At 42.1% G+C, this 26,357-nt stretch overlaps 1 protein-coding gene across 1 annotated transcript in view; it reads left to right on the top strand.

Moving 5' to 3' along the window:
* Positions 1–26,357, top strand: part of LOC149307003 (junctional adhesion molecule C-like) — a 52,805-nt gene that overhangs the window by 10,000 nt on the left and 16,448 nt on the right. The window contains exons 2-4 of the mRNA XM_089537513.1: positions 22,128–22,193; positions 23,716–23,829; positions 24,740–24,892. Of these exons, the coding sequence (XP_089393639.1) occupies positions 22,128–22,193; positions 23,716–23,829; positions 24,740–24,892 (333 nt within the window). The remainder of the gene's footprint in view (positions 1–22,127; positions 22,194–23,715; positions 23,830–24,739; positions 24,893–26,357) is intronic.

The raw sequence follows: 26,357 nt of genomic DNA, 5'->3' as shown, positions 1-26,357 counted from the left end.
CAGAGAAAGTAAAACAGCAGCTGTCTCCAATCTTTTATTGAGCATGTATGAACAGCAAGGCAGAGAGAAAAAGAGTAAGTAAAATAATCAGACACATGAGGTATCCTGGGCATGCTAAAAAAAGCATAGATCTGTAAGCTAAAATGGAAATCATAAAAAGAGTGGAGTCAAAGGGGGAAAAAAATCCCTGGATGCATTATGGAAGAAACCATCAAATGGTCTCTAGAGGGTTAAAATGTTTTTGTTTGCTCATGCAAGGTTTACTTCACTGGGTAGTTTCATTTCACATGTGCATAATGTTAATTTTGAATGAACAGTTTGCTGACACACACACACACACACACACACACACACACAAATAGATAGATAGATAGATAGATAGATAGATAGATAGATAGATAGATAGATAGATAGATAGTGTAGGAAGCGTAGGAAGTTATTTCTGCCTCCGGTACCAAGCTTCCTGTTAATGAAGTAATGCTCAGGAACACATCTACTTTATTAACTGTACTGTTTCATTGCCAGCGTCAAAATACAATTCGGTTGCTATTCAGATTAGCATTTGTTGTTGTTATTTTCTGCTTCTCATTTGAACAAGTCCTGATGCATTTTACTATAATACCAGAATACAGCAAAACAATCCAATAAAAACCAAATCATACCAAATAAAAAAGGGAGTTCAAAATACTTGGAACCAAAAGTATTTTGAATTTTGGATATTTTTGGATTTTGGACTATTTGCATATACCTTGGAGATGGGACCCAAGTCTAAACATTAAATTCATTTATGTTTTGTAGACACCTTACACACAATGCCTGAAGGTAATTTTATGCATAAAGTTTATGTACAATGAACCATCAGAAAGCAAAGGTGTCACTATCTTAGCCACCTTTGTAGACAGTTTTAAATTTGGGATTTTGGAATTCCAGATAAAAGGAAACTCAACCTGGAGCTCATGCTTGATGCCACCTTATTTTGGTATCTTATTGATGATACGTACCTCTTCTTTCCTCACTTTATTTCAGACCGTAAAATGTCATGGTCTAGACTTGAGGTCAGATAAGATATATGTGCTAGTGTTTGTCTTGTGTCTTGTTTTAAAATGTATTTAATGGCCAGCTGTGTATTCTGGGTGCCTGCATTGGTGAAAAAGCCAGAAAGGGTAAAACGTTTAGATTAATTTTAAATGGTTGCAAATAGTGTGCAACTGGTAGCACCATATGCTTCATGCTTGGGGCTTAAAAATAATAATTAAAATGTGCCGGTCTAGTCTTTATGTCCGTTGTGGTAGAAAACTCACCTGTTTAAAAGGTACAGTCAGTTGCAAAGGGACAGTTTTAAGTGTTAGCTGTGCAGAAGGCACTATTTTAGGTGCCTTTGCTTCAGTCCTGCATCCCATGCTGTACCTGCCAAAACTTGCTTCTGCTGCAAAGCGATTAGCAGTACAGAAGGCCTGGTCTCCTTTGCATCTGGTCACCCAATTACCAGATGAGATTACCCCAGACTGACCAGATTAAAAAGAATGCTTCCACATCTTCTGTGGCCGCGCTGCAGATTTTTATGTCTCTTTTATGGCAGTGGGGGACAGACGACTCATTTGCAAGAGTCCCTGAAGACTGTTTCAGGTCGAATGGCCAATACAACAGGTTTAATAATAGTATCACTGGAACACCCTGGGGATGGCATATGAGGTTAACCGTGTCTCGTCTAAAAGGTATTAAAAGATGCTCAGCAGGCTTTGCACAGGCTACCGGTTGTAATGCAGTGCAACCAAATATAGCATCCCTGCATTAGAGGAAATGAGTGCTGGACTATGCAAGGCAAAGCCCCATTAGAAATAGGATGCTTTGTGTGGGTCTATGTTCCTATAAGTCCCCTGCTGACTTATAGTGACCCCGTGAATTTCATAGGGTTTTCTTAGGCAAGGGATGCCTGAGAAAGGAAAGGAACTGGAACGTATTGCTGGGTGTTTGTGAATACAGCTTGAACTCTTTGCTTTCTCCTATTTGCTCCTGTTGCTTCTCTCCTCCTGTCCCTGAGCTTCCAAGAGACATGAAATTCACGGGATAAAAAATGGGCTGTCTTTCCTTTTGGCTGTGTGAATAAAGCTTTCTCTCCACTGATTTAATGAAAGATTCGCTTTCGCTAGATTTCCTTGTGGCTCTTGAGTTTGCGAAATGCTTTTCTCCATGGCTTATCTACACTGTAGAAATAAAGCAGTTTGGCACCGCTTTAAGTGCTGCAGCTCCATCCTATGGAATAATGGGATTTGTAGTTTTACTAAGTCTTCAGCCTTCCCTGCCAAGGACTGCTGGTGCCTCACAAAACTATAAATATCAGGATTCTGTATGTAAAATTATTTTCGATATATGGTGGAGCCAAGTGTGGTGCAAAATGCATTATTTCTTACAGTGCAGATGCATCCCAAGAGATTTTGGGGGATGATGTAACTGTAAAGCATCTGTAAAGGAACTGGAGCATTGGACTAAGACTCTGAAGACCAGGGTTCAAATCCCGGCTCGGCTAGGGAAACTCAATGGGTGACCTTCAGCTAGTCACATTCTCTCAGCCTCAGAGGATGGCAATGGCAAACCCTCTCTGACCCCATGATAGGGTCTCCATAAGTCGGAAACAATTTGAAGATACACAGCAACAACTGATAGCTTATCTTTCCTTTCCTTTCTTTTATATTGTAATAATTTAATCCTATTTTAATATAATATTTTTGTATGCTTTTAACTGTACTTTTTTTTTAATGTTGTGAGCCACCCTGAGTCCCAGTTTTGGGAAAAGGGTGGAATAATAATAATAATAATAGATTATATGTCCTCATACTAAGACTAGGAGATGTGAATCTAAATCTAGGGGGTCCTTCTTGTTGAAAGTGAAGACCAAAAGTCATTTTGGGGGAGAGAGAACTTTTCTCTAAGACTTTATTTTTCAAGGCGGTTGCATTTCTAAATAACTTGGCTTAACCACTGTTGAGCATCCCAAGGCATGATTCCTTGATGCTAGAAAAAGAGCAACAGGTTGGAAGACATTCCGAAACCAGACAAATGGTTACAGCAGACGCCCTTTCATTCTGCCAACAGCAGATGTAGGCACAAATTTGATATTGCTGTAACCCCTTTCCCCTACAGCTGGGATACCCGTGTGAAGAAATAAAGATCACACTGACACTATCACTGTGTGCCAGAGATGACATTCCAGAGTGGTTTGCTGTTGTGCCATGTGCCTCTTCCTCTGCTCTCCCTATCCTTCTCCAGAGCAAATTAGTAGTTCTTTTAAAATGCACACATTAAGGCCTGTGGAGTTGCTATGTAACTGGGTGATAATCTCATCTTGACTTGTATATGACATTCCCTCTTGCTGGGTTCTTGCTCGGTAGCTCATCCGCAAGGCTGGTTAAAATTAGTGCTTGCATAAAAAAACCAAAACCCTGAACACTTGCATGGCTTTTAAAAAATCTTGGCAGCCTTCTAAACAAGACACAGAATTGCCTCCAAGCGGTAGTGTTTATTTTACTTTTGCCTCTTAAAATGTGCCCAAATCCCATTGTATGTGCATGTATTGTAAATGATTCAAATGCAGAGGGCCCAAAACATTAAATGCCATCTGTCAGTGATGATTATGAGAGCCAGCTTGGTGCAGTGGTTTGCGCATTGAACTATGACTCTGGAGAACAGGGTTCGAATCCCCGCTTGGCCATTGAACCCCATTGGTCACACTTTCTCAGCCTCAGAGGATGGTAATGGCATATTCCCTCTGAAGGAGCTTGCCAAGAAACCCCAATGCTAAGTCCCCCTTTAGTGTTGCCATAAGTTAGAAACAACTTGAAGGCACACAACAACAACAACAGAGGGGACAACAAACAAGAAAGAGCTGATGCCTTCAATGGACTGTGTTCTTATTCTGGAATGCAGTACTTACATAATTAAGCTTTGTTTTTCAGTCTGTCATGTAGGAATGGGAAATTTGCAGGATATAACCACGGTGATGAGATTGGGGTTGTATGTGGCCCACAGGACCTCAGCAACATGTCAAGGCTTATGAACATCCCCCATAGCAATCAAAGACATTGCCATGTTAGTCTGGAAAATCAGTATACAAAGGGACTGACTGAAAGAGAGAGGTTGGTAGCATGAGCTTTCATAGACTTGAATCTGCTTCCTTAGGTGCAAGTCTACAAAAGCTCATGCTACCACTTACTTTCTTTCGGTTAGTCTTTAAAGTGTTACAAGATCCCTTTGCATACTGATCGCCATAGCACCTAGGCTTGGGAGGAAAAGCTTCCCATGGGAGTCAGTGGGCAGCTTTTTGGACCTCAAGGGGCATCCAGTACAACCCATTCTGCCATGCAGGAAGACAAGTCAAAGCATTCCTGGCAGATGGCCATCGAGGCCTGTTACAGACTGCCAAAATAAAGCTGCTTCGGGTCTCTTTGGAGGTATGCTGTTTAAATGATGCCTGGGTCCTAAGAATCCAGAAGCTGCACCAAAGCTGCACTCCAGTGCTTAGGAATGGAGTGTGGCTTTGGCGCGACCTCCAGACTCATAGGACCCATGCATTATTTAAATAGCATACCTCCAAAGAGACCCGAAGCAGCTTTATTTTGGCAGTCTGTAACAAGCCCGAGTCTCTCTTTAAAAACCTCCGAAGGAGTCTCCACCACACTCCGATGCAGCATCTTTCACTGTCAGGAAGTTTTTCCAAATGTTTAGGTGGAATCTCTTTTCCTGTAGCTTGAATCCATTGCTCCTTGTCCTAGGAGGTGGTCATGTCTATTTTCGCCTGATCCAAGCACAGGCAAAATGGATCTCATTGCATGCCTTTTTGTCCAGCTCAACCACATCATGTACCTGATCCGGACTCCTGGCATACTTTTTTAACCTACGATACTTTCCCATCCTTTGAAAAGTACGCCAGGAGTCCAGATTGGATACATGATGTGGCTGAGTTTTATAAAAAGGCGTGCGATAAGATCTGTTTTCACCCATGCCCGGATCGGCGAAAATGGAAGTGTGATAATCTTCCTAGTCTCCGGAACAGCAGAAAACAAACTCGATCTACCATCAATATGATATATTTTCAAATATTTAAACATAGTTGTCATGTCACCTCTTAACCTTCTCCACACTCAACATACCCAGCACCCCAAGACACTCCTCATAGGGCATGGTTTCCAGATCTTTCACCATTTTGGTCACCCTCGTCTAGATGTGCTCCAGCTTGTCAATACCCTTGTTGAATTGTGGTTGTCACTACTGGACACAGTATTCCAGATGTGGTCTGACCAAAAGCAAAATAGAGTGGTACTATTACTTCCCCTCAGTCTAGACACTATACTCCTATTGATGCACATCCTGTCTGAATGAGTGTGCAGTTACGCATTTCACTCTTTCTCTGTATATGCACATGCCTCATTTCTGGTATGTGGCCACCAAAAGGTTGGCCAGTATATTTCACGAGGCCAATATGTGTAAACAAGAATTTTGTTTTAGTGTGATGATATATAATGCCATGCCCTCTCATTACCTCTTGCAAAAGATGAGTGGTGTTCCATTCTAGAACACATTAGGGACAATATAAATATAAATTTCACCTTCCTCCCTTAATCGCCTTTCCCCAAACAGAGAGAACCGCAACAAAAAATACTCTAAGCAAACAGGGGTTTTAAAATTAACATAGGTGTGTTTGTAGATTCTGAGCAAATTTAGCCTGGGGAAAGATTTCATAGCTGGCTTATCAACTCTAGGAAAATGAGACCTTGATCGTGCCATTGCTTAAAAACATATGTCATTTTGAGTCATACAAGAAAACTGCCAAAGGAATCTGTTCACTTGCATAAAGACCCACAAGTTTATCCAAATGCTGGAAACATCAGACATGCAGATGCTGAAGGCAAAAGAACAATACACTAAAAAGGAAAAAGTGCCAACTATTGATATTTCTTAAGATGCTATATATGTTCTTAAGCATTTGCTGGGTTTCTCAACCAAGGTATGATGGAAAGGCCTGAGAGTAGCTGCTATACCCATTTTGCATAATCTCTAAGCAGGTGTGGGGAATGGTTGGTATTGGGACACAGGACTGTCTGGGAGCTTGGTGTGTGCTGCCTTGAACCTATATAATGGTTTGGCATGAATGCAATATATAAAACAAAATCTGGGCAGCTCAGTTCTGCAAAGACTACACTTGCTGATTTTGTGCTCAGCTGAAAATGGCTAAACAGTAGAGGGTGGTGAAAGGGTGATAACTGTGTAGTGAAAGGGTGATAACTTTTGACATACCAGAAGAATTTGTGACTGATGATACAACTCAGTTTGCAATTTTAGAATTCCAGTTGTCCAGGCATTTTACAACGTTCACCATGCAACCATCAAAAACATCTTCAGAAGGAATGGCCAACATATTGATCTTTGAAGCGGTAGGGCAGCGCTCCTGATTGGTACTGGATGTTGAGCTGTTAGGATTGCTAAGGGGAATACAAATTAGAACATCCATCCCCATTGTAGAGAACATTCTCATGGCAAAGTAACCTGACTGGAAAAAAATTGTCTCTTCGTGTTATTTTCTGTGGACAGTGCAGTTCTGTGAGTGTGAGAACTAAAATGTTTGGAAGACTTGATGGAGAAAAGACATGGCAGGCTCAATCTACTGTGGTTGCTCTTATGTGCCTTCAAGTTGACTTCAATCTGTCATAGGTTTTTGTTGGGTTTCCATGGCTGAGCAGGGATTTGGTTTCCCAGAGTCCCAGTTGAGCACTCAAGCCACTATATCATGCTAGCTCCCACCTACCATACAAGGAAAAATAGCATACAAATATCATACTCATTTGAGACAGATCATGACATATATATCAGAAAATGACATTATCTTTTCCTTATACCTCAGAAGGTGCAATTGTTAAATGCACAAGTAGTGGTTGTGAACCCAGGTTCAATCTACTGAATGCCATTTTATAAACCTACAATGTGGATTGTCACTTGTTTGGGTCAGGTTATTCAAAAGCCTTTGAGATTTAGCAATGGCTGATTAATTAAAGGTTATCAAAGAGATCCCTCCCTCCCCTTTTTCAATAAAAATGGGGATTAGTGTATAAATAGTGCTCATTATATAGTTTAGGGTTTTGATTTAGGATTAAATCTTAGGCTGCACCTACACTGCAGAATTAATACAGCTTGATACAATTTTAATGGCCACGTCTCAATGCTATGGAAATCTGGGGCTTGTAGTTTTGTGCAACATTTAGCCATCTCCATCAGAGAGCTCTGGTGCCATAGCAAATGGCAAATCCCACGGGACGGAGCCATAACAAAGCGGTGTTAAACGACATTAATTCTGCAATATTACAGCAGCCAGGGTCTCAGTTAGAGTAGATTCATGGGGTGCATTGCTGTGTAATAAGTCAAAACCTATACGCAAATGCCCTCATGGAGACTAGCAGTTGGGTTTGGGACTTAATTCTATCTAGGTGGAGTCAGGAGTTTCCTGTTACTATTCTGTTTGTTGTTTGGGAGAGCGAGAGAGGGACAATGCAGATTTTGTCTGGCTTCCTAACTATCACATCCTGGAAGAGTGCCATAACACAGGGCCCTTCATAATCCAGCCTTCCAGCAGGAGACGTGTTTATCTTTAGAAAGCCTTAGGTTTACAATGGAAATCTTTTCTTCAGCAGACTGGGAGGTGTGATACAGGAATAGCCGGGTATATTATCTCCCTTGGCTGCTGAGCTAGCACTTTGTGCACTTTCTGTCTGAGGCCAGTCTTTGCCTCCCAAGTGCATGTTTGTGTCTGTGTTTGATGTCAGTTTCAAATCAGTTCCTCTCCTCTCCTTATAAAGTTTTCTTCTGATCTGTTGGCCTTGCTAGCTGTCCTCGCCCTCAATTTCCAACATGATTTAATAAGTTTTTCTCCCACTCTGAGCAAGGGCGATGGGAGTAGGAAGGAAAGATAAGGTTGCCAAAAATTGTCTTTTTCCTCCCTCATCAGTTTAAAGATGTTCTCCCACAACAGGCGCACAGACTCTCTTGCTCTGCATCTGGTACAAAAACATGTTTATTTTCCCCACCTTCCTCTCCAGTTTGGAAACTGTGGTGCCATATTATAGGGCTAGGGTTCCCAGCTCTTGGAGGCTGAACCGTTTTCTTCATGCGCAGGAGGAACCTCAGGTCGATAGCACTGTCCTGAAGAGTGTGTATATACATATTTCCCTGATTTGTTTGACTTTGTGTTTTTTCTTTGAACTATGTACTCTGTGCATCGGTGGTTGATGCTTAAGGTATCAAGCTTAATAACATCACTGGGCAGCCCTTTGTAACATCATTACTGTGAACTTTATCACACGAGGCTGGAAAAGTGGAATTTTAACAGAATAAAAGTGTCTTTGGTTGGTACTTGTGCAATGTTGTGTTTGTCTTGCATTCCCTCGGTTACTGTAGTGCACTTTTCACTGATGGACAAAACCCATCAATAATTTCTCACTCTTGCTGCAGGTCTCTTACTGCCTTATCGCACATATGCGTCTTATCATACTTATCACGTCTGTCCTGCTTTGGCCTTGTATTCCACTGGTTACTGTAGTGCACCTTTTCATTGATGGGCAAAACCCGTCAATAGCCTCCCAGTGTCATTGCTATTCCATTACTGCCTTCATGCAGTAGGTCCCTTCTGCTGCAATTCTGCTTCTCAGGCACTCACACAGTGTGAGTGGATGTGAATCTGCTCCTTTCCCTATCTCCCACTTCCGTCCTGCAGCAATTGCAGCCACCAATAACTTCCAAAGCCGGCTGCTGTGTGCACAGTCACACAGCAGCCGGCATTAGGAGGCGGGTGGTAGCCACAATTGCTTGTACAAGGTTCCTGCATAAAGGTGCACATAGCGGTCCTGGGCTTTGGGACGGAGGAGCGGAATAAAAATGCCAGTACCTTTCCAAAGCTGGCTGTTGTGTGCATGTTCACACAACAGCCAGATTTGGGAGGTGCTTGGCATGCACAATCAGTCATTCCAAACCTTTCCAGAAGGCAGCATTTGACAATGCAGAACGCAGATTATGCAACCGTGGATCACCAAAGCACTATCATGGAGGATAATACCACAAGAAATTATGCCAAACTGGTATGCTTTCATTCTTAAACTAGTGCGATTGTGGCAGGATAACAGGCTAGTGCGATAAAGTTTGTAGTCTCAGGTTAGGCCCCTGAAATCTCATGTCTTGGGATAGTCCTGATTTGGCAACCCTGTTTTACGTGCACATCGCTACTCTATCGCTTCTCCTTTGGTTTAGTTAACTGTCTCTGAAGTAAAGGGAGGAGGTACAGAATTATGAGCCCTCCAGCAAATTTTGTGTGTAAACATACATCAGAGTGGTGAGGCCCCATTATTGTTGGTGTTCTTGTTGCTGCTGTTTTAAATTTAATAACATATTTTAAATGATTTTTGTCCTTAGAATTGATAGCATAACTTTCAAGAGGTCTTTCATGAAGGTTTATTTGCCCGATTTGACTGGGAGAGCCACTGTTTGCAAAGCTGGCATTATTGTGTACTGGCAGAATAGGAAGTAGCATTATATCAAGTCAAATCCACCAGTCCAGTTAGTTCAGTACTGTCTACACTAATTGGCAGCAGCCTTTGGAAATTTCCAGCAGGATCCTTTCCTCATTCTGCTTGGATGTGCTCTGGAAATGTCCATTATTATGACAAGAGTTAGGCTCTGTTTATAGCAAATCATTCTTGTTAAGATTGCAATGTGCAGTTCTTAATTTTTCCCCCTGTACAAGTAATACAACCACACTACTTTACGATTTCTACCCAATTTGTTCTGTCTGGACCCCAGTCCCTTTAACAATGGCATAAAGCAGAGGATGGGGACGGTTGTTTTGCATAAAAAAGAGCTTCCTACTATTGACTTACATATTGCCCATGAACAATAAAATCCAGGATTAGTTACTGAACCCTTTCTGGCTGAACATTTTTGCTTTATTGGAGCCAGTCCATTTCCTTTTATTTAGCACAGTACCATCACTAGCACTATTGTATCACTTATAATAAGTTTTTTTTATTATACTCTTGAGAACACACTCATCAAGTTTCGAAATTTTGCATTGAAATTTTGTTTGTGTTTGCTAGAAAGCTGTCACAGTCCAATGACGAACGAGTTGCCAACTTTTTCTTGGCTCTGCAACTCTCTTTTAATGAGCAGCCTGGTTCGCACACAGGTTTAGCAAGAAAAGCATTTCCTAGGCTGGAGATAAAGTGATGGGAACCTTTGCCTATTTGGCTGCTGTTGATGGTACAGGAGTAGGCTAGTAAAACGTTGGCAACCTGACATCAGCCACAAAAGTACTGTAGGATCAGACACACTATTATTCACTTGGTCCCTCTCTACCCCTCACAGTCCTGCCTCACAAGACTGTTGTGCATTTTGCTAAGAGAAGGCATACAGTGTTATTTGAACAATAACTGCTAAGCATGCTTATCGTTCCTTCTGTGAAGAAGTGTGGGAGTCTTGAGAAAGATGTTCAGATCTGATGAGTAAATTTGTGGTAACCAAATGTGGCTTTTTAGCAGTATAACCTGCTAAGGCGCTCTGGGTATACCATGAATAAGATGGCCTCAACCCTTGTTATCTTAATAGTAGGTCAGCTTGCACTTGTATTGGAACAAGAGGATGTCAAACTGTCTCTGCTCATCTGCGATGGTGAATTATTCACTTGGCCTGCTTTGCCTGTTAGCTTTGGAGTGCATCTTTGGCAAAGCACCCAGTGGTGGCTGAGTTCAGATGTGCCAGTTTTGGAGTGTCCAAAAAACCACACAACTCTAACTGGGATGGGACCTGACTCTGTCCATAGCAGCGAAGCAGAAAACAAACTTTTCCAGCTTGTCTTCCCATAGAGAAAATAGGAAAATCCAAGTCTTTCAACACCCTCTAATCTCTGTAATTTTAAAGGTCCAGGTCATGGGTGAATAATCTTTGAAGGCGTACTTTTCTCAAGGCTGACATTTTAAATTTGCCGTTGTTCTTGAACACCAGAAGCCAGTGGAAGATAATGAATGTTTTGACTTCAGGCAGCAAATACTGCCTCTCAATTGCCACCAAAAATATTGATCAGTTATCCACATTAGGAACTGGTCTACGAAAGCTCATGCTGCTAATTTCTTTCTTTCTGTTAGCCTCAAAGGTGCTACAAGATCTCTCTACATACTGATTCTACAGACTGACACGGCTATATTTTTGAATGCTACTAAAGAGGCACAGGTTTAAAGACCTTTTCCCTGTACGCATGATGGAGTTGTCGCCAACTCTGCAGCCTTGTCTCTGAAAGTGCTAAACTGTCCGACATGCTCCGTGAGTCGTGAGTCGGAAGTGACGTTTGTGATGAAGCACCAGATAGAGAGTGCCATTGTTTTCCGTTCTTTGAACGAGGGTGATGCCAGTGGCACAGGGACGCTCTTTGTGTTAGCTATAGTAATCGCCCGGGAAAAGAACATGTTGGCCCTTGAAGCCGTGCAGCTGGGGAGGCTTCAGAGGGAATTCAAGGGGAATCAAACCGACATTCCCAGCTGTGTTGTGTATCTCCCATCGGGACAGATGTCAGATCCTACGTGGTGATATCGCAATGCCAAGGCTTCTGTTGAATTACAAAACGAGGGAAGTCAGGAGGGCAGGACTCAGGCTAATTGAACAATTTTCTCCCAGGGTCAACAGCAGGACAAGCTTAGATTGAGGGTTCTACTTTTTATTTCGTTGTATTTGTTAGTTTAAATCCCACACGCCACATTGCCATCAGGACCCTTCCAGAATGGCTCAGCTGTGGACTTCGCTTTTCATTATCTTGGCTTGTTTTATAGGCTCCAGCAGCTGAAGTACATAAAACAGAGATGCCTGGGAGCCTTTGTTGCTGTTTGCACTGGGCATTAAAAAGAGCCCTCTGTCCCGTTGCAGTTTGTATGACACTGGCTAGTAGGCAGAGCCAAAGTTGCTGTCCCTGTCTCTTTGTTTTGATCAAAACGCAGCAGGTTTAATGATCATTTACCGACCAGGGATATATTGTACATGGCTGTTCAGATGTAGCTGTCAGCTAACGGATCATAGCACAGATGGGCATTTGCCCAAAATATTCTCTTTGGCAAGTGTGCATTTGGCTCAGAATCGGTTGGGGTATATGCTTACCATATCCCAACATGAGAGCAGAGCTTCTGTGGCAAAAGGGGCCTCTGACGGCAATATTGTAGGGAACATTTGGTATGTTCGGAAAATACACGGCTAAAAATAGCAGGAAAGAGCAAAAGGAGAAGAAGCTTGAGGATTAGAAGAATTTGTCTACTTTGCTAAACACTTGAGTTTTAAATTCTGCTTTGGTGAAGCTGTTTTTAACTCTTTTAATGCTAGACTTGTTTTGTGAGTGTAAAGCCCTATTTGGGGATATAGCTAAACTGTCCACAATTGGCCAGAAAGGAACTCTTGACATTTCCCGGAGTCATTTCAAATGGGAAATTGATTTTTCTGTCCCTTTTCTCCCCCTCTTTCCCTATAGTTGATATTCCTATCGCTGATTCTCCTGTTTGCATTCTGGTTTGTCATTTGTAAGGGCGAAAGAGCCCCCAAAATATCTGTAGCAATTAAAAAAAACAGTGATCAGATTCATTATGGATGTAATATCCTACCTATTCCTTTTGGTAAACTGTTTTTAAAAGGAGACTTTTTTTTTTTTTTTGCTAAGGGCATCCAATCCAAAACCATTAGCCAGGCGATGTGGGATTGCTGGATAAGGAAAAAAAATCAAGAAGGATTATCCAGCAATGTGCCCTGCCAATGTGATCAGGCTCTGGCAGCTGCCCAAAGATGCCAGCTGCTGGTACTAGCCTTGAACAAGGAGGAGGCCTAGAAGATAATGTTTTGGACTTCGACTTCTAGAATTCCCCCAGCCAGCATGACCAGTGACCATGCTGGATGAGGGACAGTTGGTGTCATAGGCCAAAAACGAAGTTTTCCAAAGTGTTTCTTAGGCTATCTGATGTTCAGGACTGGCAGTTTTCCTCCCTCATGTGCCAGGGACCAGTACCATATTTGTGCCCATTGACTGTGACTGTCTCTTTCCTAGAACTTGCTGGAGACTGGCAGCCTATGGGCTCAAGGACCAGCACCTTGCGTAACACTGGTTTGCATATCAGAGCATGGGTTTACTGGGCAGAACAATCTAATATTGGCTGATGGATAAGCCTAGGGCTGGCATCTGGCATTGTCTCAAAGAGATGACTGGGAATTACAAACAGACCATTTTAAGCATTTCTTGGGATGCCAAGCTGAATTCCTGAGCTGCATCTCATGCCTTCTGAAGGTCAAAGTATTCCAGCAGGATTGAAGAAGAAACATAACAACACCCATTCGTTTTCAGTTGGTGGGTTGCAAGCTGTGGTTTGGGTGATATGGATAAGAGATGGTTATCTTCTGAAGAAGGAAGGGAAAAGGTTGAACAAAAGACAGGGTTTGAAATGAAAAAAGTTGCTTTAAAAATGGAGCACTTGCTTGGGAATTTGGAGGGAACTGTACCTTGGGAAAACAATAAGAGAAAACGGGATGAGTTGCAACCTGGAGATTTACTGTTCTATTAAAATTGCTGATTAAAAGAGAGATGCAGTTTCTACTATCTAGTGATTTACACATCCTCTTTTTCCTAGCCCTACCATACTGTAGTGCAGGAGGTACTATACTGCTCCCAATGAATTGTCAGATTTAAAAGGTCAGAGTAAATTTCCAGGTTTCCACATAGGCATCAAATTAAGTATGCAGAGTGCATGTTTTTGGAAAGGTGGAATAACAGATGAGATGCTTGAAAGCTAAATCATATGTTAGAGTAAAAGGAATGCAATATGTAAAATGTTTAAAAACAAGTGTTTCTTTAAAATGTTCTCTGACATAAAAATACAAGCTACAAAATGTTTCAGCCAAGAATCCTTGCTTTTGTAAAGAAGAGACCAATGTTTACCGTGGAGGTTGTTGAGAATAGGATCTTTTTTTCTATTCCATCATTGCGACAGGAAGATAAGGATGCAACAGATTAGCATTTGAGGCATGCGAATCAGGGATTTATAGGTTGAAATTATTAGCGCCTCTTCATTATTGCTTGGAAGATGGCAGACGCTAACAAATATTGAGAAGCCAGATGCTGCTAAGTGATGGGATTAATGAACTAAAGGCACTTGCGTTTTGCCTTTCACAATATGTGAGAGAGTTCCTCTGTTTTGAACTCATCATGAAAAGTGCTGTCAGCTCAAAAACTGGAATATGTTTGACCTTTCAGAGTTCTAAAATGTATAAATGGCCACTTTAAGGAGTTTGCTCTGGAAAGGGAACAGAGTTGAGAGCCAGTTCACACAAGAACATTGCTTAATTTCTCTGTCCTTACATTTCATGCAATTTTCTGAGTTAGAATGGACCACAAAGATCATCCAGTGAAGGAATTCACAAATATTGAAAAAGCATTTCTGAGAGGTACCTAATCAAACTCAGTTTAAAATACTCCAACAAAGGAGGATTCATTGCCTTTCGAGGCGGGCTGTTCCATTTCCAAACAAGAAGTTCTTCCTGAACATTAGTTGGAATATTCTTTCTTTCAAATTGAATCTATTAGTTTGAGTGCTAAGACATACTCATTCTCAAACTCGTTGAAAGCTAAGATATACTCATTCCATATTCCTTAAAATGGCAGTTGTATCACCTCTTCATTTTTTTTCTTCTCCAGGCTAAACATACCCAATTCCCTCAATTGTTGGCTTGGTTTCCAGACCCTTTACCATCTTGGCTCCCCTCTTCTGGAAAAAAAATCCCAGATGTTTGATGAATAGTAGTGCCCAGATCTGGACACTCCAGGTGAGGTCTAGTCAAAACAGAATAGAGTGGTACTATCACTTCCCTTGATCTGGAAACTGTTGTTCTGTTGATGCAGTATACATTTGCAATGGCTTTTTTGTCACTGCATCATATGGTTGACGCATGTTTAGCTTGTGGTCTTCTAAGACCTCTAGATCCTTTTTGGACCTACTGTTGTCAAGACAAGTGTCAGCCATCCTATAGTTGATGACAGGTAGCTGAAACCATAAACTTGCCCTCATGGAAAAGCATTGCTTTTGAGGCAATATGAAAATTAAGCCAGCACTGTTTGATCTGTGATAGTTCCTGTATGCATGCAGGTTGCCATTTGAAGTCACAAGAGATGGGGATGGATGTGTAAACCTGCCAGAAGAGTTGGGTAAAGTCTGGGGTCTTGGCTGAGAAGGAGAGATATCCATTATTACCTATTTTCTCTAAACTGCGCAAGGCAATAATGAGACCCTGGTATTCTGCAATGAAGTCTTCATTATGTTCTTTAGGGCCGGATGCCTGTAGAATAAAACAAATCCCTCTCCAGAACTTGGAAAATTTACTTTTCAAGACTATGGCTGATGGCTATGTTGGTTAGAGAAGTCTTGAAACTGTAATCCAAAAATATTAACTTTTTCAAATCGAATCTCTTTCTAGTACATTTGCTCTCTCTTTTTTCTCTCTCTCTCTTTCCTTCCCCATCCTGTCTGTTTCCATGCATGCCACTTGGGTCCTTTCTGCCCCTATCTGGATCAAACTGACACATGGCCTTTCCCCCCAAGATGTGACCTGATCCCAGATAGTGGGGAGTCTTTGACCGAACAAAGAAGCCAGTTGATCCTTGAAAGAAATGGGTAGGAAATGAGGTCTTTGTGATTCAAAATCCCAAACCAAAACAAAACTGGGGAAAATCCATTGTCTGCCTTTGATGTGGCAGGACTTCCTGGCCTAACCCTTATCTTTGCCATCTGCTCCATCCCTCTTGCTCTCTACCAGGAACTCTGTGGCCGGTCTAGGTATGGATATGCTGATAGAATAGTTCATGCTTGCAGCACAGTCAGGTGCTTGGACAGTTGAGAGCTGGACAGTAAAGCTGTTTCTAGCTTGCTACATTTGTGAGCTTCCAGGGACAGCTGGCAGACCACAGTTGGAGAATTCGGGATATCAGGGTACAGCTGGACCATTGTGCCTATCACTGAGGAAGAAATGAAGCACTTCAAGTAATAGATATTGGGTAGAAGTGGATCCCCTTTTATTGGAAGATAGCGTGATGAGAACCCCCAAACTGAGCCTGTTCCTTGAGAAGACAGATGTCAGATCTGGCCACAATAACATATGTTTTGATTACCTACCATTTGGATTAATATGCAGAGAGATCTTGTGGCACCTTTGAAATTGAAAGAAAGAAGTCAGCATGAACTTTCGTAGATTAAAGTCTCCTTCCCCTGATGCATATGGTGGAGTGGAAGTCAGGGACAGACATATATATGCCATTGGTGTGTGAGAATGTCAATTCTGATTCAAAATACTTTGTGTATGGAAGTGAAATGGCAAGCCTAATCTATATGGATTATTACAGAACTCTCACTAGGAAGTGGCCTTTGGAAAATGTCCAGAAACTGCCGTGTCTCCAAAATGTTATGGCTAGACTGCTGGCCAGGACTGGTTACGAGGAACATATAACTCCTCTTTGGAAACAACTTAACTGCTAGCAGTTCATTTTCAGGCACTAGTCACACTACAGGTTATGACCTATAAAATCCTATATGGTTTTGGTCCAGTCTGTTTGAAAGACCGTATCTCCTAGGATGAACCTACCTGAATTTAAGGTCTTAGGAAAAGATGTTCTCTTGGTCTCACTACCATCACAGGTACAGTTTGCATGGATATGGGAGAGAGCCTTCTCAGGAGCTGTTCCCAAGCTATGAAATTTCCTTCCATGAGAAGCTACCTTCCATTTTACCCAGACTTTTGAGTGTTAACTGTCTGTTGCAGAAGGTCTTTTAACTGAGGTGTGTTGTGTTATATTTCTATAACACCACAGATACTGCATCTGAATCCAGCTTCATAATGTACAGTGTTTCAGTAATTTTCTTCCTGCTGCGAGAAAGCATTTGAATATCAATTTCCAAAGGCTATTTGCAATTTGGGACTTATTCTGTGCAAAATTCACAGATGGTTGTTTTTGGGCAGAAAGCAGAATTTCTGTACAGGGAACAGCATTTTCTACAGGGAAAATAAAATTTCAGTGCAGAAATATTAATCCCTGTGCAGAAAATGCTGTTTTGTGCACAGAAAATGCTGTTTTCTATGCCAACCGCCCGTGTGCAAATTTTATGTCGAATAAATCCCCACAGAACATGCTGTTCTGTGCAGAAAATAGCAATATAGATTTTGTTTTCCATGCTGAAAGTGGTGTTTCCTGTGCAGAAATGTTGTTTTGTGCACAAAATAACCACATTCAGTTTTTGTGCAGAATAAGTCCCAAGCTGGACAGATTTTGGTCAGTCCAGGATTTTTCCCATCAGGGTTTCTCAACACTCAATAAACCTGTTTTCCAACCATTTTTCAAATATGTTCAAATATTCTTTCCTTCCCTACTCTCAACTTTCCCTCGCCTCCTTCGGACAGCTCCTGACCTTATTGATTCTCATACACAGATCATATATAACCAAATTACCTACACATACACACACACACAGAGAGAGTCAGCCCTCCTTACCCATAGATTTTTTATCCACGGATTCAAGCATCCACAGCTTGAAAATACTTTAAAAATATACAAATTTCTATAGGCAAACCTTGATTTTGCCCTTTTATATAAGGGACACCATTTTAGTGTGCTATTATATTTAATGGGACTTGGACATCCATGGATTTTGGTATCCACGGAGGGTCCTGGAACCAAACCCCAGCATATACCAAGGCCCCACTGTACATACATACATACATACATATATCTATATACACACATAAAACATTTTACCCCAAAATGTCCATGACATCACAGTCCAATCCAGCTAGGCACATCTTATTTTCTCGCTTGAGAAGGAAAAGCGGGAGGATGTGTACAGGAGAATGGAGGAGGAAGTCATGGCAAACTTTTCAGTTCTCGCTTGGTGTGCTCTTGCCCTCTCTCATTGCCTGTGTTTCTCACCATGTGTTGGCACACTTGATTTGTTGTTAGGCATCTATGGGATTCTCATTTTCCTCATAGCAGCATGAAGCACATTGGTGTCCAACCATGTCCTGCTGCTGCATGTGGGTGGTAAAAAAGTATGAAAATCCTTGCAAGTGTGGGCGTCCTGCAATTGCATTGGGAATGGATGACCACCTGGGTTGTTTTCTCTGAGCTACTGGGCTGCAGCAGGAGGGTGGCTTTTTATAACTCCAAATCTGTGCAGGCTGCTCCTCTCCTTCCAAGAAATGCTGCTTAAAATTAGCCATGCAATTCCAAAAAGATAAGATAGTTGGTAAACCGGGGTTCTTCCCTCTTGGTGAGTGAACAATGGTTTGACCTGCAGGGAGTATTCTTTACCTGTGCAGGCACTTTGAACTGGGCACTATTTTATTCACCAAATAGAGAGAAAAAGCATTTAGTTTTCTTTTATATGTTCGTCGTCTTTCCATAACATTCTCAGACCCTTTTTGTGTAGCATTGAACATAATGTGGCATGTAGGTCCTGTTTCCCTTCCCTAATTTTCCCCCAGCTTTTATTTGCAGGGGGAAAAGATTGAAAATAATGGACTACTATGGAATATTTTCTTTTAGAATGAACATGTTTAAAAGATGGTGTTCAAATGTTTGTTGCCCCCAAACTCTTTTCTAAAACCTATCTAAGAGGAAATTAATTAATTTTGCTGCACCAAAATCATTTCTAAAAACTTTATAAGAGGGAGACTTGTAGCTTAGACTGTGTACAGTATCAGATCACTATAATTTCCTTTTCTCAGTTCATTTTATGGAAATGAGTGCACTGTCTCTGCTTACAGGTTTCATTTCCCTTATCCAGAGTTCATGGGTGACTGAGATAGTGACACCTTTGATTTCTGATGGTTGAATGGACACAAACTTTGTTTCATGCACAAAATTATTTTAAAATATTGTAAAAAATTACCTATAAACCATTTCTGGCCCCAAGCATTTTGGATAAGGGACCCTCAACCTGTATATCAGACATGATAATTTTATGCCAAATTAGGGTTGCCATAACTCAGGGCCTCCAAACCGGGAAAAGTGTAGGACAAAATTATGAAATGTAGGACACTTTTGGCGCGGGGCCTCTGGCGATCGCCAGGGCCTGCCCTCCTTCTCGGCCTCCGCGGAGGCTGGGAAAGAGGGCGCGGGGCCACAGGGAGGCGGGGAGGCCACGCGCAGGAGGCGCCGCCTCCCCCTTCGCCTCCTCCGCCCAAGGCCTCGCTGTCCTCCTCTTCCTCCGCGTGGCCATGCAAGGTGGAAGAGGAGGAGGGCAGCGAGGCCCCACGGGTTGCAGCGCAACCCCGCTGCAACCGGGCTTTTCCCGGTTTTTGGCGGCACCCGTGACATGAGCGGGCAGGTGCTGCCAAAACCGGGAAAAGCCCGGTTGCAGCCGTTTTATGGCAACCCTATGCCAAATGAAGTTATATGAATATGATTTTCAAACGATAAAAAGGGGGAAAGAGGTTAATATTTCATTTCCCCATTTTTCCAATTTTCAATTTCTTGACTCACCATTCAACAATGTCTGAGTATTTCCCATGGCTTCAAAAGTTCCAGAAATATTTACATCTCTAAATGTAGCTATAACTCCTGGATATGTTGTGTAGAACCAAATTCTGTGTCTTCAGAGGTAACACTAGAAATGTAAGAAGGTATCTGATGTATTCAGAGCTTGAAAAAGTGACTTTTTTGGACTACAGCTTCCACCATTTCTCATACTAATTGGCAGATTCTGGGTTCTTTAGTCCAAAAGCAAGCAAACAAACAGAAAACCCTAGCATTTCCAGTTTCTGCCTGGGTTACTCTTCAGTTCTGTCTAGCACAACATCGTGTCCTATGATTTTAGCAGGGGAGAACTGGGAGATTCACACAAGTAGCACATACACACTGTATGAATTGATAAACAAAGCTCTTCAGCTTTGGGAATGGATCCAAACACCGGGGACAAGTTGCATCCTTGTGCCAGCGCTTATGATGCCAGAGGGCACTTGTTGGGGCAGGCTGCCACAAAAACATTGTTCTGCCTAAATGTCTTACTCGACACAGCCTGGACACCTTGATTTGTGTCACTCACTCTCACAGAAAGGTGCTTGTAAAGCGCATGAAGCAGCAAGCGGAAAAGCAGTGAGCTGTGGCAAAGCACGTGGGTGAGCCTATCACTTTGCTGTGCCTTTGGTGTGTGCAGAATTGTAGATCAATGTGTTTCTGCATTAATGTTTTTGCATGGCTTCTCCATAGCAGCATGTTTATAAAAATGTCATGAGGAATCCAGAGGGATTTTCCTCTGCTGACCATGGCTTTGTTTCTGCTGGTTGTTTTAATGCCTTGGGTTTTTGCTGGGATTAGCAAGTTGCATTTACTTTAGAAGGGGGAGGAAGGAAGGAGAAAGAGAGAAAAGAGGCAACAGATTACCTTAAGGGTAGGATGGGAAGCAAATGGGAAGGAATTAAAAAGGTCTCATTTTACCTCTTCTTTGTGGCCTGGGGCCTGTTTAGGAAATGTTAAGTCGAGATACGGCTGCTGCTTCACTGCAGAATCGATGCAGTTTGGCACTGCTTTAACTCTCATGGCTCCAGTTTATGAAATCCTGGGATTTGTACTTCGCTGTGGCACCAGAGTTCTCTGACAGAAGGCTAAATATCTCACAAAACTGCAAATCCCAGAACTGCATAACATTGAGCCATAGCAATTAAAGCAGTATCAAACTACATTAATTCTGTAATTCCTCCTGGGCAAATGGTTGAAATGTAGTATAATCAATCAATCATTGATTAATTGAATGTAGGGCATGTCCTGGAAAAGGAGGACCTCTGGTTACCCTTGCCTTCCTCCCTTTTGCACTGTGTGACCAGATGTCCATTACATGCAATGCATCTGAGGAAGAAGACTGAAGTCTACAAAAGTTCATGCTGCCAACTTTATTTTTTTCCAGTTAGTCTCAGAGTTGCTACAAGATCTCTCTAGATTTTGGAAGTGGATATAACTTGGAATTGCTATTGCAAGTGAAGCTGTGTTGCTTAGAGAATTGGACTGAATTTCTTCCAGCCAGCCAAAGCTAGCAAAAATATACAGGCTCATTTCACTGTTTATAAGTGCAGGCTTCAGACATTTTACACTCAGGTTTCTTCCAAGCAGCTGTTCTTCAGCTGCCAAAAATGACCCACACATTACTGAGGATTCTGGCATGTTTTCTGGGATGCATAACTACTTTAAGGGAGGGTGATGGTCTGGTCAGTTAGAGATCTGTTATCTTTTGCAGTGACAGCCAGGCCTTGTTGGTCAGGATCTCTGTACCATTGCACATGTCCCAAATGTCTCCGTTTCCAGGGAACAAACCGTGGAAACACTGAAACTTGTTTTGAACTTGTAATAATTTACTTATGCTTTTTCTCATACATCATTGGATAAATAAACAACTGTGATCTTTCCTTTTTTTGTGAGAGGAGGACTGACTCTGCTAGGGCAGAGGAGAACTTTCTGGACTATACAGTAATAGGTGAAGCTTGGCTACTAATCATTGATGTTCAAATAAGGGTGTCATTTTTCATCTGTTCAGCTTAGGAAATTTTACCACTATCTTAACAATAGTCACTGAGTGGGATGGTAAAGATTGGGATATGGTGATCAGATGCAAATGTAGGTAGGAGGTCCCACCATTATTTTTTAACATACTAGAACTCTGAATCAGAGAGCTGATCTGTGAAGCAGAAGATGACCAGACAAAATTTGTTTTGCCTACAGATAGAGAAAGACAACAGCCTCCATTGTCAGCTTCTGCGTATTGAGCATCTGGACAGATTCACTGCCTGCAAAGATGGTGACACAATTGTACAATCATGTAGGGGACAGATATTCAGTGCGTGGTGATCTTTCCCTGCCATTATTTCTAAACATAAAACTGTCTAGGAGACTAAGTGAGGATTAATTCAGAGTTTGCTAAACTGAAGAAACTTTTGCAGACATAGAAACATGGCCATGGAGTACATCAGACATTTGCTTCCAAACGATCAGTGACCGATGAGGCTTGTGTGTATCTTAACCTATCTCTTCTTGGTTTTCATAGGGTACCGAATCTTTGCTGTAGAGCTGATATCCACCGATCAGAATCCCATCGTGCAAGAGTTTCAACGTAAGTAATGCAGTGGTTTGAGTGTTGGACTAGGAGTCTGGGGGATCAGGGTTTGAAATGTTGCACTGCCATGAAAGTCCACAAACTAACCTCGGGCAAGTCATACTCTCTAAGCCTCATAGGAAGGCAATGGCAAACTTCCTCAGAATAAATATTTTCAAGGAAACCTTGTTATAGGGCTATCATAAATCAGAGTAGATTTGAAAGTACACAACAAAAATGGCAGATAGGAAAACTCAGGAAGTTGCTTTTCCCATGGAATAATAGAATCTTTGCAATAGAAGGAGTCACAAGGGCCAACACCTTGCCATCCAGGAATACACAACTAAAGCAGTCCTGAAATACGCCCATCCAATCTCTGTTTAAAGACCTCCAAAGAAGGAGAGCTCACCCCTCCCCAGCAGTCTATTCCATTGTTGAACAGCTCTTATAGTAAAGACGTTCTTCCTAATGTTTACATGGAATCTCATTTCTTGTAACTGGAATCTAGTGATTCATCTTCCAGTCTCTGAGCAGCAGAGAACAAGTTTGCTCCTTCCTCTATATGGCATCTCTTCAGATATTTAAAGATAACCATCTTTAAAGTCACCTGAGCCACTTCTCAGTCTTCCCTTCTCTCAGCTAAACAACCCTAGCTCCCTAAGTTGTCCCCAGACCTTTGGCCACCTTGGTCATATCAAGTCAGCTGATATGTATTGCCCAGTATTGCTACACTAATCGGCAGCAACTTTCCAAAATCCAAAGTCAGGAATCTTTCTCAGCCTTACTTGAAGATGCCAGGCATCGAACCTGGGATTGCTTGCATGCAGAATGAGTGCTCTGCAGCTGAGGTATGGCTGCTTCCAAGGGTCAAATGGTAGGGAAGGCAGTTTCCTGAGCTGACAGTGGTCAGGTCTTGTCCTGTTTAGTTTCAGGCATCAACTTGTTAGGAAGTAGCATGAGCTATTGAGTCCTTTACAAGAAAGGAACCAAACTAATAACTGCATTTTGATTGAAGTTTTTCTCATTTTAATAGATATTATTTAACTGCTAAGTGTTGTCTGCTAGCACAGTCAGCATCCCTTGAGAAATGTACTATAGAAGTCTTCCCACAGACAAGATATAGAGGTGAAGCTGAGTGACTGATTCTCCCCCCGCCTTTTGCAACTCTGTAAGGGACACCATCCTGAGACTCTGACATTGATTTGAGGAGACAGCAATAGCTGTTTCCATCTTTACCTGTAAGCCAGGTCCCCACTGGAGGAAACTAGATTGAAGATGAATCAGGCAAATGTTTTGCATTTATATTCCCTTTTTCCACTGGTTATTATCTGCATTGGATGTTCTTTTTGCTGGCTTGGGTCCTTCATCTTTCATCTAGCAATTTATGAAGCCAAGCAGATTTTTCTCTGCTTGGGAGGTGCTGAGAAGGCAATGCAAAGCTTTCCTAGGGGAAGCCACCCACTCCTTTGGCCTTTGAGAGGAGCAGTTTCCCCTGAGAAGGCCAGGATGCTCCTTCTCACTCTGTGTGTTCCTGTTGCAGGTGCTGAACTTTCCTGCATCATTGCCACCACCAAGACAGCCAATCCTAGAATCGAGTGGAAGAAAATTGGAAGCAAGGAAACCACCTATGTGTTTTTTGACAACAAGATGCAGGGTAGGGAATTGTGATTTTTCTTCTTCTTGGGGCTTTGTTTGAACCTGAGCCTCCCTAGGACTCAGGAACAATTTTGCAGCAGTGCCAGATCTACCACGAGGCAGAAAGAAGCATCCATTTCAGACAGCAAACATTGGGAATTAGCGTTTCCCAAGGTGTCAGCCCTTGTATGGGAAACAAAATATTAAAATATTAAAGCTAAAACTGTTAAGGATTATGAATAGATTAGGTAAAAGCTAAAAACAGGATTTTAACTCACTATCTTGGTGATCCGTAGAGGTATAGTGGAAGTAGAGGTGGCGACTGAGAAGGAGGAGAAAAAATTCTTCATATGAGCAACATACCAAGGAAGTGTCCTGGGACAGATGGTCTTTTTTACTTGGCTATATTTATGACCATGCACTTCAATGGATAGTAAGAGCAAAGGGGAAGGATTAGAAGAGGGGAAACAAGGATTTGACATGCAGGGAATGCTATCTTATCTGAATGCCACTTGTTCTAAACAGCAAGGTGGGTGGGTGGGGGAGAATGCTGGAGATTTTCCAAAGGCAAATGCTGGGAGGGAGGCAGCAATAGTCTTATGCAGTAAACTGCTCCCTTGGTTGTAACTGAGGACACAGTCCCCTTCTTAATGGTGAAATAAGATTCAGCTACCAGACAGGTTCTTTTCTGTGCCTTGTGTTCTTGTGTGGGTGTATCAGCATCTTGAGTTTTGACTTAGGTAGCAAAATGTCTTAAGCTTGTCTCTTTTCAGTATTTAGATGTCAGTGGTACCTTTGGAATACGCTTGTTAAGGCTATATGGGAACACTGGAGGGAAATCCCGAAAGCCTAGAAGGTTAACTTGTTTAATAGTGGACAGGATCTACATTTTCCTCTCCTTTCTATGCTTCTGTTCCATGTTGCTCTAGGAGACTGGGCATACCGTGCACATCTGAACAGCAGAACCTCTCTGGTTATCGCTAATGTGACCCGGGCTGATAAAGGGATCTATCGATGTGAGGTGGTGGCACCAGAAGACACACGGATTGGAGCAGAGATCAATATCAACCTGACAGTTCATGGTGTGTGCTCACATATCCTTTCATGTTACCGGCAAGGGCTAGAGTTAGTATGCAGACATCCTTTCCGATGCCCTTCCCTACCCAAAGTTGAAGATGATACACCTGTATTTACAGAGCCTATAAGAATGTAGTCAAAATGTTTCTCCTTTGCCAGGGAGAGTTCTAGGGATGGTGAGAGTTTTGCTGCAACACATCTGCTGTACAACACATGCCCCATCTTGGAGATGACCATGCTACACCATAAGATTACTTCGTGTTCATATACTCCTACCTTAATTCTCTTCCCTAAAAGACTTAGAAGAGCATTTTGGCAGCATTTAGTTTCACTTTCCTGAATCTTGACTTGTTGTGCCATACAGTCATCATGGTTTATAGCAAACTGAACAAGCCAGCTTCAGAAAACTTGGTTTGAAGGTGGTTTATTCTGAAACTGACCAGTTGGTTATAAACCATAGTCCCTAAGGATACAACATGGCGAGATTCAAGGAAAGAAAAACAAAATAGTGCTAGAGGTCTTCTGCCATTTTCATGGAAAGACAAGAAGGGAGGGAGGAATGAAAATGCAAATCACATCAACTCCTGTTCACATGTCTCAGACTGCGCTTTGGTGTAATATGATATGGAAACATGGTCTGCGTATTAGAGCAGAGACGGAGAACCTGTGATCCTCCAGTTATCGTCGAACTGTGATTCCCATCTTGCCTTATGATTGGTTAAACCGACTAAACTGGCTAAACTGATTGAGATTTGAAACTGATGAGATTTGAGGTCCATTATTATATGGAGGCTTGCGAGATTTGTTCAGAGGGCTTTGCCTTTGCCTTCCTCTGAGGCTGAGAGAAGAGTGACTTGCCCAAGGTCACCCAGTCGGTTTCTGTGCCAAAGCAGGGATTCAAACTCTGATCTCCAGAGTTGTAATCCAACATTCTAGCCACTACACCATGCCATGCTGCCTGCTTTATGGCTTCCAAAACAAAAGCCAGCACATTGTGTGCATGTACTATAGCATGCATTACATGATTGGTTTTCAACCCAGGAGGCCCCAGATGTTGATGGACTTCAACTTTCTGTTACAGACTGCCAAAATAAAGCTGCTTCGGGTCTCTTTGGAGGTATGCTATTTAAATGATGCATGGGTCCTAAGAGTCTGGAGGTCGTGCTAAAGCCACACTCCATTCCTAAGCACTGGAGTGCAGCTTTGGTGCAGCTTCCAGATTCTTCGGATGCATGCATCATTTAAATAGCATACCTCCAAAGAGACCCGAAGCAGCTTTATTTTGGCAGTCTGTAACAGGCCATCATTTTTCACCTTGCTGGCTAGGGTTTCTAGGAGCTGAAAGTCCAGTGAGATCAAAGATCCCTTCAGTAAAAATCCAATACATTAGAGTGGCTGTACTTTGCATTTCAGACCTGTTGTATGTTACACTTGGCCTCCTCCCAGGCATTTGGTCACACCTGACTATTC

The sequence above is a fragment of the Sceloporus occidentalis genome, unplaced genomic scaffold (assembly GCF_023333645.1).
Source record: "Sceloporus occidentalis isolate IW3139 unplaced genomic scaffold, rSceOcc1.0.p SCAF_9, whole genome shotgun sequence".
In the NCBI taxonomy this organism is placed as follows: domain Eukaryota; kingdom Metazoa; phylum Chordata; class Lepidosauria; order Squamata; family Phrynosomatidae; genus Sceloporus; species Sceloporus occidentalis.
The sequence above is the reverse complement of the archived record's forward strand: the minus strand, read 5'-3'. Positions and strand labels throughout refer to the sequence as shown.